Raw genomic sequence first — 18704 nt, forward strand, 5'->3', positions numbered from 1 at the left:
CCATAAACTGTTGGTTCAGATTTTTCTCCCGGCAGGAGTGGGTAAAGAATCTGCAAGTTTAGCTAGAATGGCTGCCAGGCTGCAATAGTTTTGTTATGTGTTAGAGTATATTAAGGGTTGGAAAAACTGTCAGACAGACTGTGAAGTTTATTAAGAGATTGGCAGGAGGTGAATAGTCCAGCTGTGCAGAGGGAGCGAAGGAGCTGTTGCCTTAATGGATTATCTAGTGGAAGCTTGGGGTGTCCAGGCAATCACAGCAGTTGAATGACTAGAGGTGACTGACTAGAAGAAATCGGAGCTGATGGTTCCTTGAAGGAAGTAAAGTGCTTAATTCAGAGGAGTGGTAGACAGGAGAGTACTGTGTCACCTCCGGTTAGATATTAGAATAATTGTCTGTGAGTGGCAAAGGTGTAGTTATGAGGGGAGAGAAGTTTTTGCCTCCTAAGGGTTTAAAGTTGAGACTCTTAAAAGTAGCACATGAGGGGCATTTAGGGAAAACTGAAACAAAAAAATTATTAAGAATGAAGTGATAGAGATAGGGCATGGATGATCAGGTTGACAAATGGGTTGAATATGTGGAGTGTGTAAAGAAGAAGAAAAATGTTTAAGAGTAGGTGTGAAATCTAACTTGGGGTCAATTTCGGATCCAGGTAAACACAATCGCATAGCATTATATAATTCTCAAGCAAATGGTTCTGAGGAGAGGGCTAATAGGATGATCAAGGGCACCATTCAAACAGCGATAGTGAATGGGCAGGATGTGAGGAGAATGATTATGAAAATGGTGTGGGCATACCGCACTAGTGAACATATGAAACAGTCACTCTGGTTACCCTCCCATTCTATAATGTTTCCACCAGGAACAAATGAATTACATGATGTGGCATAATGGCATAAATGTGGGACTTTTGCGTTAAAGTATAATGCAAAATTTCCAAAATTACACCAATTATGCTAGCTCAATTAAAATTCTGCCTTGTCTTTGTATGGCAAAACTGAGCAGGAAAAATATGTATTGGGAGGTCTGCCTTAAATAAGGTAGGGTTTCTGGACTGTGGCTGAGGGGAGACTACTATTGACTGACTATTGGGCCAGTAAAGGTAATTTCACAGTAAAAATTGAATATTTTTTCAGGGCAAAGCACGTATATATGTGACCCGGGTAGTAATTCTTAGCTGATCCGAGTGTAAACTATCAGCTGTTTGAGTGGGAGAAACTGCAAAAAGATGGGGTTCATCACAACAGCCCTCTTTTTGTTTGTGCTTTGGTTTCAGATTTAGGAGAATTTTTGGAATTACCCTTCGGGGTGTAGCTACAATTCACAGATGATTCTCCAATCACATTTTCTCTTGGTCACTAGCTGCAGTAATGCACATTTTAGGTACATGGAGGGCAACTTTGATGTCTGTTTTTCGGTCTGTTGGTCAGACAGTGTTGTCTAAAAATGAATCTTTGCATGAGATTAAAGTTGATGCCGTTGGAATTTGTTAAAACTTTTTTAAACTTTATTAGGATTTCAGCATAGAGTTCTATTATCAGTGCCGGTAAATTAGAGGTTTAACGTGACTGGTGGTAATATCATTGTGCCCACGTGTGCCATAATCAATTGCCATAAGGTGGGACCATCTTTGTTCCTGATTCACAAAGGTAAACGTACATTTTTGTATCATTTTGTCTTTCTTTTTGGTAATCATAAACTATGAGTTAATTGTAAATTTGTGACTGCGGAGACTCTGGAGACAGGGCGGAGAACTCCACCCATAAAAAGATTGTTCTGTTCTATCTTTTTATCTGTGGAGTCCTCCACCTCAACTGCAGTGTCTTCACAGTAGTAAACTTACTATTAAGTCATAGTTGGTGAATACCAAAAAAAAAAAAATCTTTAACTTTTAAAAAAATTCTCAGGCCTGCCATTGTAGCTTTTGTGTGCAGTTTTTAAACTGCCATGTCAACCTGTCAAAATAAACCTTTTGCCAGCCCCAAACCTTCTTTTTTAATACATATAAGTCACCCCTACCGTTGGCCCTGGACAGCCCAGAGGGCAGGACGCAGGGTATTTAAAATGTTGGAGAAGTACTTTTAAGTTTTATAAGTATTGGTAGTAAAATACCTTTTAATTCCTTGCATGCTATTGCAGGCGGTGTACAGTCAAAATATCGAGTTTTTAATATCGAGTAGTAATATTATCGAGTAAAAAATATAGAATAGACATAATATCGACTAGACAGAATATAGACTACCAAAATATCCAATAGAATATTATTAATATCGAATAGAATAGCATTAATATGGAATCAAAAATATAGAATGGACAAAATATCGAATGGACAGAATATAGACAACAAAAATATCGAATAGACAGAATATAGACAACAAAAATATCGAATTTGAGGTAAGTAAGTTAATATTATTTTTAATTTTTGCGTAATATAGTTCTGTAGCGGGTTGTGGGTTTATATGGGAATAGGGTGGGAAGTAATTTAATTATAATTAATTAAATATGTTATTTTATTTATTGGTATTTATTTTATATTAATTGTTAATTAATTATTAATTGGTAATTAATTAAAATATAATTGGTAATTATTTTTAATTGATTAATTGATAAATATGTTAATTTTGGTAATTTATTTTCTGTAGCGGGTTGTGGGTTTATAGGGGAATAGGCTGGGAAGTAATTTAATTATAATTAGTTAAATATTTTAAATTATTTATTGGTATTTATTTTGAATTAATTGTTAATTAATTATTAATTGGTAATTAATTAAAATATAATTGGTAATTAATTTTAAATAATTGATTAATTTATAATTATGTTACTTTTATTAATGTATTTTCTGTAGTGGGTTGTGGGTTTATAGGGGAATAGGGTGGGAAATAATTTAATTGTAAGTAATTAATTTTTTTAATTATTATTTTTTGATCTAATTTTTAAATAAATTAAAAATTGTTAAATAATTTATTGTTAATTGGTAAATAATTTGTATTAGTAGGTAATTAATATTAATGAATTTTTAATTGATTAATTAATATATTATATAAAATTGTTAATTATTTAAATTAATTTGTATTTGGTATTAATATTTATGTTATTTTTATTTATATATGAAGTATTTACTTTCCCTTCTGTTGTACTCACTGAAGTGGGAATAGTAATTTTTACCCTCCCACTATCCAACACTTTCCCTACTGTTGCACTTACTGGAGTGAGAATAGTAATTTTTTCCCCTACGCTATCCAACGCTTTCCCTACTGTTGCATTCTCTGGAGTGGGAATAGTAATTTCTACCCTCCCGCTATCTAACGCTTTCTCTACTGTTGCTCTCACTGGAGTGGGAATAGTAATTCTTACCCCTACGCTATCCAACGCTTTCCCTACTGTTGCACTCTCTGGAGTGGGAATAGTAATTTCTACCCCTACGCTATCCAACGTTTTCCCTACTGCTGCACTCAGTGGAGTGGGAATAGTAATTTTTACCCCTACGCTATCCAACGCTTTCCCTACTGTTGCATTCTCTGGAGTGGGAATAGTAATTTCTACCCTTCCGCTATCCAACGCTTTCCCTACTTTTGCACTTACTGGAGTGGGAATAGTAATTTTTACCCCTACGCTATCCAACGTTTTACCTACTGTTGCACTCTCTGGAGTTGGAATAGTAATTTTTACCCTCCCACTATTCAACGCTTTCCCTACTGTTGCACTCAGTGGAGTGGGAATAGTAATTTTAAATTTTATTTTTTTTATTAATACTATGTTTATATGTATATATATATATATATATGTTTTCAAAAAAATATTTTTTTAATTATATTAATTATCTATTAGTTTTGTTGCTATTTAAGTATTTTAAGTATTTTTAAGTTAGTTATATTTAATATTTTATTAATTTTAAATTACTTTTAACTATTTAAAAAAGTCGATATTTTGACTGTCTATATTTTTAACATCGATATTTTTGATTCGATATTTTGGTACTTACCTGTTTGGAGATAGGAAGTCGATATTTTGGCATTTTATATTTTTTACTCAATATTTTGGTATCTCGATATTTTTGACATCGATATTGTTTCAGTGATCCATTGCAGGCTTACCTCTCCTATAGGATAACATTGGAGTTGCCTTATTACATTTAACAAGATGTAACTTCCAAATGGTAACAAGTAAACTGTTTGTTTGTGTCTTTGGAATTGTAATGAAAATTCTCTTTTATAGTAAAGTCAGATTTTTTATTACAATTTTGAAAATATAACTTTTAGAAAGGTCGCATTTTCCTGCCTTACCCATTTAATTGCCTGCAGCCTGTCTCTGAGTCACATGACTGGTTGTAGTTGCCAGATAGGCTTTGCGTATTCCTCCTAAACAGCCACTCACTAAAGAGATCTCAGGGATGCCTAGATTCCTATCCGGCGCAACTAGAATTCCACAGTTGGCGCATGGTGCTTTTTGGTGCTACTTGCACTGAAATATTTAAACCTGCATGTCTCTGGGTCTACTGATTGGATTTCTTATCATTCTGGCCTTGTTTTATTTATTAAAATCTACTCTATTTTTTTGATCTGGTGTGGGATCTTTTTGCTGTGTGTTTTTGCTGTGTTACTGTTTAAAGTTTTGCACAAATACTTTACAAGTTATGTCTAAGCTAAGCCTGACTGCTCTGTACCAAGCTACCAAAGGGTTGAGCATAGGTTAATTTAGGGTTTGCTTGTGACTTCAACCTAACAAGGATTGTGGTTCCTGCTTGAGTAGGGTTTGAGCCCTCTCAACCAGCAAGCCAATTTGTTATAGACTTTATTCCTGCTCCAGCATTTAATGAGATGCATTCCATCTTTAATTGGGGCTTACCTTGTCTATTGCTGTTTAAAAGTAGGGGTTCTTTCAAAGTTTCACTATAGCAATGAAGAAAGGCCTTGATGCTGAATTTATTTAGCTTTTCCTAAACCTCTTGTTCTTGCACGTCTTTTTCAAAAGGGCAACTTTAATGTGCAAGATTCATTTACTTATTTATTATGTACTGTATGGGATACCTATTCACAATGTTCAAACCTTTATATATTATAATTCGGTCTATTTTCTTTTATTGCTAGCTCAGGTGAATTGAAATTTGAACCTGGAGACCGTGAAATGGTAATAGCCATCAATGTTCTTGATGACAACATCCCAGAAGATAATGAATCCTTCAGAGTTAGACTGAAAAATGCCAAAGGAGGAGCAGAGATCGGTGCAAGTGGTTATGTCACAATAGTTGTACCATCTAATGATGATGCTCATGGAATAATTGGATTTACCCAGGTAAATATTTGCAGACTTATTGTTCTATAACAAATTGGTACGCATGACAAATATAACAAAAAATCATTTATTATTATCTATCATTACATTTCTAGATCAAAGACCATAACATTTAAGATTCTGTTTAGATGCCTTCGAATTGTCTAAATTTGCAAAAACTGTTATGTAATTATTCATTTTTAAGTCTCTGCTTCATATCCATTACATTCTGTAGACTAATTTTTACTCCACTCTCTGGAAGAGTTCCATCAGAATGTAGAATAAGTATTTGCTCACATTTTAAGGACTTCATCCTTCTTCCCTCACACATTAAGATGGGGACAAACCTGTGATTAGATGTATCTTATGCCTTTCCTGAGCTCCAACCATAACAGAATTTACAGAATATACAGAATATTGGAGCAAAACAAAATAATGTATTCTTGTGTTCTTAGTTTGTAGCATGATTGTACAGGTGCTAACATTTCTTGTATAATAAGGTTCCATTAGTTGTGTTCAGAATCAGCCATCAAAAACCTAAAAATGGTGGGTGGATTGCTTGAATTGATCTCCGTCACTAGTAATTACTCGGGCCACATTTCAGAACATTGTATTTTTGTCCGGTATGACAGTCTGGGCAGGGACCATCAATATGAATTTCCGACTTGACCCTGGTCCAATAGGAGCAGTCAAGCCAGCACTGCCAGGTCGGAACACATCAGCAGTGAACACATGGGACCCAAGCTATGTTTCATCCTTTTTGGGCCTCATCAGTGAAGGGCAGTGAGAGTCCCATGGCACAGTGGGTACAGGACTCACTCCTTGGAATATCCTCCACACTAAGGGCATCTCACACAGCAAAATAAAAATATTATGGGTTAATTATTGCAATTAGTCTCAACCCCTAGTATCTATCCTGACCTACATTCCAGTTCATTGCTTTGTGCCCTTTATGCCACTTCAAACAAAGGCTGACCATATGGAAATCAGACTAGCTCCTGGTCCAGTGGGAAGAGTTCAGCATTAATTGGTGGACTAAATACTCGTCAGGTGGGAGGGAACACAAGTAACACCAGACTTGTCAACATTTTGTTTCACAAAATCACTGCCCATCTGGAAGTTGTAATCATGTACAGTTATGCTAGCTAGCATACCAGTGGAGAAGTGTGGCTCAATGATTAGAGCGGCAGACCCTGATGCAGAGGTCTAGCCTGGGACCAGGGTTCAATTCCCCGCCTAGGCGGGTCTTGGGCTCAAAATTCCACGGAGCTGATCATTCTCGCCTTGGTGCCTATTCCAATCATGGAGTCCCACTCTGCAACTCTGGGCAATAGCTTGCTTAATCTCCACAACGCTAAGGATGCCTGGCCTCCACCTTGGGGGTGCCCAGGAGTGGAAGCCTCACAGGGAAAGCCAGGATGGGTTCCACAGCGGTATTCGTACAAGCGCCTTGAGACCCTTGCGGGTGAGTAGTGCGCTATACAAGTATCAATTTACATTTACAATTTACATTTACATTATGGGACAAAGATGACTGAGCGGATTCCTAGATCTGCATATGCAAGTAAACGGTTTTTCTTATGTTAGAAAAGTTATGGATGCATGAGTAATACTACTGATATCCCCATTTTTATTTCTGGCCAGAGTTCTCTGTTGAAACAAGCTGAGGAGCTGGAACAAGACAATTTGGTAACCTTTAGTATTGAGCGTTTAAGAGGAACCTTTGGGAGAGTTACCGTGGAATGGACAGCCAATGGAAGTGTCACTGATGTTTCGCCAGCTGCAGGAGTGGTAAGACACCTGTAAAACCTATATATTCTTGGTTTGAAATATGATTCGTACTTGGAACGTTCCTACATCACTAGAACAGAGAATAAACATGGTGATGTTTAAACGGGTTGTCCATTAGATCACAGTATTCTGCATTATAAAGGAACAAATAACCATTGTAAAGTAAGAAGCATTGAACTTTAGCAAACCAATCATACACTAATGAAAGGCACATTATCTGTTGTCACATTGTCATTACTCCATCGTGATCAAAGAAACACATTGTGTGCCATGGGTTGATGATCAGGGAATAAGGGCGACCTCTTTAGTCCTTAAGTGCTGCCTAGTACACGTTCTAAAATGGTATCAATGATTTAAGGAAAGCAAGCAATTCCTATATGTAAAACATAAGTAGCTTAATATAAAATAATAAATCATTAAAAGGGAATAGGCAAATATAAACATTACAGAAAAACGTGATTGATTTAAGAGAAATCTGAGGTTCATGAGGGATGCAAGTTCATATGCCGTACCCAAGTCTGTGGTTATTTCGATTGTTTGTGTTTAGAAGCCATGTTAAAGACAGTAGTCGTATGAGGGCTAAACAGTGCAGTGGCAGACATAACTTAGGGCAAACCCAATACGTTTTCCTTAGATGTGTAATGTGTACTCTCTTGACTTTAAACTTATTTCATGCCCAGAGGAGCCATGCCTAAAATTATGAAAAATACCCCCCAAATCCAAATCACATACATCTAAATGTAATGTAGCGTTATGGAGCTCACCACATATGTGTGTTTGGTTAACTTTGTGGCAACAGTTGCAGATTCCGTGTATAATCGCGTGCAAAGATGTTCTGTACACAAAAGTGTAACAGAAATAAACCCCTGCATGCAAAACCTATTTTTCTTGTTTCCTCATGAAGAAATGTTTTTCCCGTTGAGAATCTCCATCCAGTACACCAGCTTTCTCTATTGGTGGGCGTCTCCATTCCATTGCCCCCTGGCATTACAAATATTCATTTATAGGAGTCATTTTAAAGATTTTTCAGGAAGAAAAGCTACCTGAAATCATATTTGAGGATAATCACAAGCATGACAGTTTGTAGCTGTTCACCAACTTTGTCAGGTAAACCAAACCTAGAAACTCTCACACCATGCATCATGTTGCTTTGCTCAAAGAGCAATTCTACCAATTCCGTGTGAGCAGAGTCTGATGACGATTGTAAAATCCCACTGTTTATGATTCTGTGAATCTGCCCTTCAAATGCACGTATTTGCTCACATAGGTTTAATTTAAGGGTGCAAGGAAGTGTGGGGCATATTATCAAGGGGGTTTATCTCCGCTTTTTTGGCTTTAAAAGCCAAGAAAGCGGAGATAAAATTATCTCCCTATTACCTAGCTGTCGCTATCACCAGTTAGCGACAGCTAGTAGGAGATAGCGACCATATTGGGCCCCGCTTTGAATGTCAGTGATATTTATCACTAATGACATGCAAAGTGGGCATGCCAAGATGTTAGCGTCTGGAAACAGTCGCTAACATCGCTATCTCCTATTACCAACTTTTGGAGATATTCGCGCTAAGCGCGAATATCTCCAAAAGCTAACACCTGCCCCTGAGCAGTTCTTAGCCATGTTACCCAATGGTAGGTCGATAACATGGCTAAGAGCATTAGCTCGGTAATGCATGAATATCGCTGACTTTTCAGCGATATTCATGCATTTCGGCCGATTTTTATCGCTTAGGAGATATACCTTGATAATAGCAAGGCTCCTAAGCGATAAAACAGCTGCACAAGGCACGTAAATTACAATCTTACTCACTACACAGATTTAACATGGCAGAGCCCAGAAACACGCTCCCTATTTCTAAAATTCTCAAGTCCTCATTAAAACTTTAAATTTTGTCACACACCAAAAAAGCGACAATGAACAGAAAGGTCACATAGTTCAGGGGACTTATAAAATTAGGAACTGCAAAAATATTGTGCTATGAAATGTTAACAGACGGCCTGGTTGTTTGATACTAGAAAAATGGCTTTAAGAACTCTTGGAGTCTATGATTATGTAACAAATGTTGTTCACGACATCAAGAAAAACAATGCTCCCCGATTGAAGTGTTGTTGACAATGACACTTCGAATTAGACGTAAACTAGGGAGGGAGAGTAGTGTTACCCACTCAAAACAGATGTCTTTTTAACATACCTATTTCATTTGCTAGATTAACAAATTAATTATTACTATATTGTATGTCCAGTATAGTGTATACCATCATTGACTTATTGAGTGTGCAAACATTTTATTTTCAATCCATTTATGTGTTTTTCACTTTGTTTGGGAATGTGCAGGGTGCAAACATCAACAATTTAATGACTCCTCCTTTGCCTAACATATAGGTCACATTTTCTGAAGGGCAAGTGATTGCCACCATCACCCTGGCGATTCTTGCTGACTCTGCTGCTGAACTTTCAGAGACAGTTACTGTCACACTGACCCGTGTTACCACAATCGGGGTTTTGGATCCCACGAGAGGGGCTGTCATAGACCAGACAAAGGCAAGGGCTGTGCTTGTCATTTTGCCAAATGACTCTCCGAACGGCGTGGTTGGCTGGCATCCGGATTCTCTTTTTATAAGAGTAGCAGAACCAGAAGGTAAGTGATGTTTTCCAAATCCCTCAATAGCTCCAAAGTAATCAGTGTAGCAATGGCTAAAGGGAAGGATGTTACTTTCTCCTTAAATTGGACTGTGACCCCACGATTCATTATGGTTGCTTCACTCTTCATATTCTGTACCTGAATGAAATCCAGGGTATCCTGGGCACTGGTCACATTTGTTTCTTAGGCAGGTTGCATCAATATATGAGGCACTATATAGCACAAACCTAACTACAAAATAATGATTGCTGTACAGAGGTGGAGTAAGAAGGGAGGAGCATGGATGAGGGGGTGTCGAAGTAGTGCAAGCAATACAAGGGAAATTACTTGGCGAGGTCCATCATACAGATGTTTACATGTGGATGAGAAGTTTCTTGAAGATGAGGATTGAGAAGGCTTTCTGGATCTTAGTGGTAGAAAAAAGTGTCCCATCGTAGGAGCAATGCAAAAGAAGTCTTATTGCCTTGCCTTGTTCTTGCTGCATTTGTTTTCTTGAGTTTTATTAGTTCTTTGTGCATATCATTTCCATGACCATGTGTCTAGACCAGGCAGTTGTATTTATAAACAGAGTCTCCTGCAGCGCACTTACCCATTGTTGGAAAGTGGATTGTTGGTAGGGGTAAGTATGCACCTAACACTAGTAATAAGGCCACTAACACAGTATAGGATCCAATAAAGTTCTCAGTAAATTAGCCTCTTGCTCAACCCTTGGTAACTCACAGCGAGCAGTCAGGCCTAACTTAGGAGACAGGAGTGTAAAGCATTTAAAAACACCATTGCATTTAAAAACACCATTACATCAAATAGGTAAGATACAACACACAATAATAAACCCACACCAATTTATAAGAATAGAAAATATACATGAAGAAATTAGCAACTTTATAGTGCTTAAAAACCTATAGCGCCCCTCTGGGACAATAAGATCACACCTGAACAGGACAAAGTCAAGGTTTGAGGCTGACCGCAATGGACTCCGGATCAGATACACTAAACGGGTAGGCCTGGTCAAAATTTTGCTTTCACACTTAGAAATGTTTTTGTAGCTTTTTCTTCCGATGTCACGCGATCCTCCACAGTAGGCCAGATTTGATGAAGGTTCTCAGGCTTTACTTTCTGTGAGACCCTGTTCTTGAGCTTTCAGCAGGACACACCTGAAATCCTGGCTGAGTCGCTGTTGAAGGTAGCCGGCTTGACTCTCAAGGTCGGGGTGGTCACCTCATGGAGCTTTTTCACAAAAGTTCTATAAACATCAGGATGGGCTTCCTGAAGGTCTCTTTGCTGGTTCAAATTGTCCTAAACACCAATCCAAAGGTCTGGAATCTCCTATATGGTCCTTGGGATTTCTGGACTACAATCCCCACAATGCACCTGGCCAAATCCTTAAAAGTCCACTGGGCCCACTCTAGGATGGGGACTCTTGGTGGAATGATGCAGGTGGGCTCTGCTAACCTGGGCCTTGGAGGGAGTCCATATCTTAATCCTTCTTGAAGCAAGGCACAGTCCCCAGACCTGTATTACCAGATTGTGCAATAGGTGCACCATTCAGAGTGCCTGTCATTGGGGGCAAATCCAGATACCAGCAGAACAGTCCTTCATTTCCTTGTAGTTTCAGGCAGCAGATCTTGGAGACTATGCAGCGCTCAGATATTTATTCAGTGTTCTTTGGCGACAAGCAGGGAGCACCTTTGTCAAGAGGGATGCAGGGTGTGATGCAAAAGCGTTACAACTTCCTCGGGAGTGTGACATCTTCTTGTCACACAACGCACTACACTTGCAAAATTAAACGTGGATGATTTCTCTTCAGAGGAGTAAGAGCTAGCTAAATCAACTGATAATATGGCTCATTTCCATTAACTCCCCTCCCCCTGACCTCTGCAAATTCCTGTTCTAAACCTGCGATCTGGCTGAGGTCTGGGATGTAGGGGTATTTACTTCTGGCATTCCTAACTGATGTGTTCTCTCTTTGAGCTCAGTTTCATTTACCCGCCCCCTCTGCAGGACCCATCCTCCCTAGCTGTGGAGATCTCTCCATCAGATAACCTCTGCTCATGTCAGACCGCTTATCACCTAATCAAAGCAGCCTGGCTAAGCTTGTTAAGGCTGACCAATCAACAGAGACCACTAGACACATTTTTCCTAGCAATATTTATAACCAAGCAAAATATTGCAATGTTAGCCTATGGAGCTACATATCTACAATCGGGAAAAATAAAATGGGCAGTGTTTCCCTCATCAGGGCATATAAAATATATTTTACCTGGCCCTTGCATATAGTTACATGAACCCCCACACCCCTGGGACACCTAGGGGAGACCTTGGGGTACCTAATATGTAACAATAAGTTGGATTATCACTTATATGCCCATACCACCAAAGTCGAGTTTGCACATAATATACATTTGAAGAAAGTCTGCAAAGCCAGGCTGCCTTTATATATATATATATATATATATATATATATATATATATATATATATATATATATATATATATATATATATATATATTTCTCAAGCAAAAAACGAACCCAGCTGAGCTTCAGTTCGTAGCCCAGCAGTTCGAGTATACCACAGCACAAACGGAATCCAAAGCACAATTTCCTCAAATTAAGGTATTTTTTATTCTTTACAACACCATTAGTGCAAACAAGGTGAACGGTCAACGCGTTTCGGCGGTTGCCTTCAACTGAACCTGAGAAATGTTTAAAGGGCTGTTGAAGTGGGTGGCACAATCAGTGCTGCAGGCCCACTAGTAGCATCTAATTTACAGCCCCTGGGCACATTAGTGCACTTTACTTGGGTCTTATACATAAATGAAATATTCCAATTGGGTATGAGCCAATTCCACCATGTTTAGATTAGAGAGTACAGGCACTTTCACAATGGTTACCAGTAGTAAAGTGCACATAGTCCTAAAGCAAACAAAAACAAATTCACCAAAAAGGGCAGGAGGAAGGCAAAACGGTTGGGTATGACCCTGCAGAAAGGGCCATTTCCAACAACAACTATCATTGAAATACTGACTACAGCCACTGTGGTAAAGGCAGGCCACCAGAGCTGGTTTACATTAATTATCCACTACAGACATTAAAATTCTACTTTCACTACAGAATTAGGTTTTTGGCATGCTATTAAAAACATTTAATCAAGTTTCTATTCTTGTTCCAGGTGAAATCAATTTCTAAAATAAACTTTTATTCAGAATCAGACTTTCGTGTGAGCATGGTGACAAACAGCTTTCGCACCTAGTCACTATGAAAACATCATTTTCTTTCAGATTTAGCATGCTCCCCATTGATATTTAACACATGCAAGCGTCTCGGCTTCAACATACAGCCTGCCAGGACACCCAGGTGTCACGATACGTACACCTGGAATTTTGAATAGTAATCTATTCTTACAATTTATGTATATATATATATATTTTTATATATATATATATATATATATATATATATATATATATATATATATATATATATATATATATATATATATATATATATATATATATATATATATATATATATATATATATATATATATATATATATATATATATATATATATATATATATATATATATATATATATATATATTACCTACTGGCGATAGCCAGTAGGTATATATAGTTAGGACCTAGTTACCATAGGAAATGCCGAACATTCTATTGGGAATAACTTTGGCGCCGATTGAAGGATCTGCCTGTAATTTTCCTTAAATTTGGCTCGCTGCGCTCTGTTCCTTCCCTAAAAGTTTCGGGGCGATTCGTCAAAGCGGGGGCCGAGAAAAAAGGGGGGTCCCAAAACGTGTTTTCCCCATGTTAATTTCCATAGGGACATTCTGACAAGGCTACAGCTCGAACGGCTGAACGGAATTACACCAGATTTGGCAAAATGGTAGGGAGTGGTATGGAGCAGTGCCTTTTGTATGTTTAGTGTAAATCCCTCCAGTAGTTTATGAGAAAATTGAATGTGAAATTGAGTCCAATGCAATTTTCCATAGGACCTTTAGACACAGCTACAGCCCGAACGGCTGAATGGAATTACTGTAAACTTGGCAAAATGGTAGAGCCTGGTATGCAGAAGTGCCTTTTGTATATTTGGTGAAAATCCCTTCAGTAATTGTTGAGAAAATCGACTTTTTCAAATTATATATCTATAGGCGGGACACGGTGCGCGCCCGTGCGCGCACCGTCCCTGCACTGTACGTGCGCGGACCTTAGCGTGAGCGAGCTGCATGCTGATTGGCTGCCAATGTCTGTCAACACTCCAAAACAGAAATTGTTGGCAGCCATCTTGTGCCTCAGTAGACTGAGGCACAGGAAAGCAGAAAAACAAACGTGTAGAACTCAAAAAGGGGGCAGGGTAGAAGTACCCTGACCCCCTAGGCCTGCTCAGGGGGTCCCACAAGGACCCTCCAGGCCCAAAAAAAATAATTTTTGGGTGGTGGAGGGGAGGAAAATCGCGGGGTCCGTGCACGGTGCGCGCATCCCGCGGTTTAAAAAAAATATATATTTTTCGAAAAATGGGGGGGGCTGGGGGGTCCTTGTGGGACCCCCTGAGCAGGCCTAGGGGTCAGGGTGCTTCTACCCTTCCCCCTTTGCGTGTTTTGCACCTTTGTTTCACTGCTTTCTTGTGCCTTGGTTCTACCGAGTCACAAGATGGCTGCCAACACTTCCTGGTTTGGAGTGTTGACAGACAGTGGCAGCCAATCAGCATGCCTTTCACAGGAAAGCAGCATGCTCATTGGCTGTCAACACTTCTAACCAGGAAGTGTTGGCATTCATCTTGTGCTAGGTAGACCGAGGCACAAAAGAAGCAGAAAAACAAACGTGTAGAATGCAAAAAGGGGGCAGAGTAGAAACACCCTGACCCCCTAGGGCTGCTCAGGTGGTCCCAGAAGGATATTTACATATTTAAACGTTATCCGCTAATAGAATTAGCATTTAGAAAACCTTTGAAATTTGTTGAAAGAAACTATAGATTTCACGCCTGACATAGTTAGGAATTAGCATTTGAAAAGTGGTCCCAGAAGGATATTAACATATTTAAACTTTATCCGCTAATAGAATTAGCATTTAAAAAACCTTGCAAATTCACTTAATTAAACATAGGTTTTAGGTCATATATAGTTAAGAATTAGCATTTAAAAAACCTTGCAAATTCACTTAAAAAACCATAGGTTTCAGGTCATATATAGTAAGGAGTTAGCATTTAAAAAACCTTTGAAATTCACTGAAAAAAAACATAGTTTTCAGGCCTTATATAGTTAGGAATTAGCATTTAAAAAACCATTGAAATTACTCCTATATAGTTAGTTGTACTAACTATATTTCGCGCACCCGCAATCCACTGCTGATGATGTCACATATTACATCATTCATGACATGGTCAGTGACATCACTGATGACATCTCAAATGACATCAATGATGACATCACTGGTGACATCATCCACGTGACAATCACATACACCTTTTCATACACTAGTAAAATCTTTCATCACTCTTTGTAAAATACAGAGTATCATATTTGAATCCATTGACACAGCAATACAAGTATCTAAAAACCCACTCATTGATTCCTAGATGTATACACACATCTAATCACTTACCTGTAGATTCACTCATACATGCTGTCAATGATCAATAGAACACTATCAAAAATACTTATACACCTATATCGACATTACACACCAAAACACAACCTATTCACATTTGAAGTTATCCTACTCACTTATGCAAACAATGGATCATACTTACATACTTACTTAGCTACACACTTATACAAACACCACTTCATCTATTTATTTAGATAGTAAGTCAAAGTTAGTGTAGAATAAAACCATTATTACAAGTATACAGTTATCCATACAGTCACACACACAATCACTGAGTCTTACGTATACTTATTTATATACAACAATTGACACATACACTGCCTTTTATTTTTTTAGTTTATCTACTGAATCAACTATTCACACATCTTTGGGCAGTCACACACCCTCCACCGAACCACACACACATTCACTCTCCCATACAAATACTCAGTTAACTAATCCATAACTAATATAGAGTTTCACATAGCTAGTAACCAACCGGAGAACCAGTTTACACAACAACTGACAAAGTGATACAGATATTCACACAGTTTAGTCACTATCCTCTATATTTAGTGAGACACTATAAATTGTTAAAGTCCTCCATCCAAATATTTATTTTTATATATCCACTCATACTTCAATGCAATTTGCTATATATATAATGCATATTTAAATAACGAAGAAAACCACATTCACTGGATGATGTCATCAGTGATGTCATCATTGATGTCATTTGAGATGTCATCAGTGATGTCACGGCGGGTGCGCGAAATATAGTTAGTACAACTAACTATATAGGAGCAATTTCAATGGTTTTTTAAATGCTAATTCCTAACTATATACCTATGGTTTTTTCAGTGAAAAAAAAAAAAATATATATATATATATATATATATATATATATATATATATATATATATATATATATATATCAATACTAGTATAACAAAGAGAGAGCCCAAACCTTTGAGGCGGGTAATCTCAGGAACCACAGCACCAATCACAACACCCAATACAGCGTTGGAAAGGGCAGTTGCAGTAGGACATAGGCTATGCAGACGCCCACTATATACATTTAAAAGGTAAAAGAACCGTGCCAGCAAAGTAGTCCCTTATGGGCGTGTCTGCGATGTGCTGTGGGCGTGTGTCGGGGGCGTGACAAACGCTGGGGGCGTGTGGTACGTTCCGCTCTTCATGCCATGTCTCATATCATGTGCTGTGGGCATGTGCTGGGGGCGTGAGCGGGGCGCGGGATTACTGGAAAAAAAAGCAAGCGCTGTGCCCAATATTTCATTGTTTTTTCTTCCCATGTTCTGTACATTCCAGCTCCCGGTGTCCACCCTGCTCCCTTTAAATACCCCTGCACCCCATAATCATAACCCACCCTTACTCCTTAAAATACCCCAACACCCTTAAACACTAACCCATCTTAACCCTATAAATATACCCTGTACCCCAAAACCCAAACCTATCCCTAAACCCTAATAATACCCCTGTAACTCAAAACCCAAACCTAGCCCTGAACCCTATAAATACCCCGGTACCTCAAAACTCAAACCTAGCCCTGAACCCTAAAAATACCCCTGTACCCCAAAACCCAAACCTGCCCCTGAACCCTAAAATACCCCTGTACCCCAAAACCCAAACCTAACCCTGAACCCTTAAAATACCCCTGTACCCCAAAACCCAAACCTACCCCTGAACCTTAAAAATGACCCTGTACACCAAAACTCAAACCTAGCCCTGAACCATAAAAATAACCCTGTACCCCAAAACCCAAACCTACCCCTGAACCCTAAAATACCCCTGTCCCCCAAACCCAAACCTAGCCCTGAACCCTAAAAATACCCCTGTACCCCAAAAACCAAACCTAGACCTGAACCCTAAAAATACCCCTGTACTCCAAAACTCAAACCTACCCCTGAACCCTAAAATACCCCTGTACCCCAAAACCCAAACCTAGCCCTGAACCCTTAAAATACCCCTGTACCCCTGTACCCAACCCTACCCCTGAACCCTAAAAATACCCTGGTACCCCAAAACCCAAACCCCACCCTGAACCATAAAAAGAACCCTGTACCCCAAAACCCAAACCTACCCCTGAACCCTAAAATACCCCTGTTCCCCAAAACCCAAACCTAGCCCTGAACCCTAAAAATACCCCTGTACCCCAAAACCCAAACCTAGCCCTGAACCCTTAAAATACCCCTGTACCCCAAAACTACCCCATAACCCTAAAAATACCCCTATACCCCAAAACTCAAACCTAGCCCTGAACTCTAAAAATACCCCTGTACCCCAAAACCCATACCTATCCCTAAACCCTATAACTACCCCTGTACCCATAACCCGAAACTATATCTGAACCCTTAAAATACCCAAACACCCCAAAACATATACCCCTATACCCATACTTACCTCCAAACATAAAAAAAACATGCTTTTACCATTCATGCATTTACAACGAATTTTGTTGTAAATGTATGCGTGGTAAAAGCATATAAAATGTAATGCAATGCGTTATAATGGCATTGTGGAGTTATGGTACTTTCGTAATGAAAGTATGCGGAGGGATGGTATGCGGAAAGAAAGTTGCGGAATAATGGGTGTTTACCCTCCCCCGGTAAGTACATTGGTGGCAAGGCGACCCACATCTCCAGAAACATACTCATATTTTTTCACCACCGATTATAAAAATGCACAGGTCTCTCTCATTGATGGCCAGCACTGACATACATTTTTAGACACGACTCCCATCACAAGTTCTAGAATTGCGAACTTTAGAGCTGGGGAGCTACGTTCGAATCTCGGCATCAGCTCAACATCCTGTGATTCCAGGCAAATCGCTTTGTCTCCCCGTGCCTAACACAAATGAATGTGTTCTTCTGTAATGTAAATTGTGCTCATGCCATGTTGTCGAGTTCGCGCTATATAATATTGCCAGGAAAAATAAAGTAGGGAAACTCGAGTTCACACACTACTGAACGCGCACTCTTAAGTGCATCAGCAGTGCACTGTGAATCGGAGCATTTCACAGGCCTGTCACAGATAAGAAATGCTATCAAAACAAAATCCTACAAAACAATATACTACTGGCCGGCAGCAATCCATACCCGGACAACGTCGGGACGGGCTGCTAGTATATATAAAAATTAGCTCCTGCGCAGTCATGGTAAGGTCTGACTTTCCATCAAAAAACATTTTTTTCTTTTGCTGATAATTGGCGTCATATAAATAATGTATGTAAAACTAAAAACAAAAACGTGATCATCCGATTTGGGTTCAACATTGCAAGATTCATGCAGATCTGTCAAGTGGTGGGCAAAAAAAAATGTGGATAACAAAATTTTTATTTTAACTGCCATAGGAATCTTTTGGCAGCAATGTAGAACAAGCATTTACA

General features: G+C 38.8%; 1 protein-coding gene across 1 annotated transcript in view; it reads left to right on the forward strand.

The window, feature by feature from the left end:
• ADGRV1 (adhesion G protein-coupled receptor V1) overlaps positions 1 to 18704 on the forward strand; it is a 1865288-nt gene that overhangs the window by 745049 nt on the left and 1101535 nt on the right. Inside the window, exons 53-55 of the mRNA XM_086963519.1 lie at positions 5086 to 5290; positions 6914 to 7060; positions 9438 to 9693. Coding sequence (XP_086819645.1) covers positions 5086 to 5290; positions 6914 to 7060; positions 9438 to 9693 — 608 coding nt within the window. The remainder of the gene's footprint in view (positions 1 to 5085; positions 5291 to 6913; positions 7061 to 9437; positions 9694 to 18704) is intronic.

The sequence above is a fragment of the Lissotriton vulgaris genome, chromosome 3_1 (genome assembly GCF_964263255.1).
Source record: "Lissotriton vulgaris chromosome 3_1, aLisVul1.2, whole genome shotgun sequence".
Classification (NCBI taxonomy): domain Eukaryota; kingdom Metazoa; phylum Chordata; class Amphibia; order Caudata; family Salamandridae; genus Lissotriton; species Lissotriton vulgaris.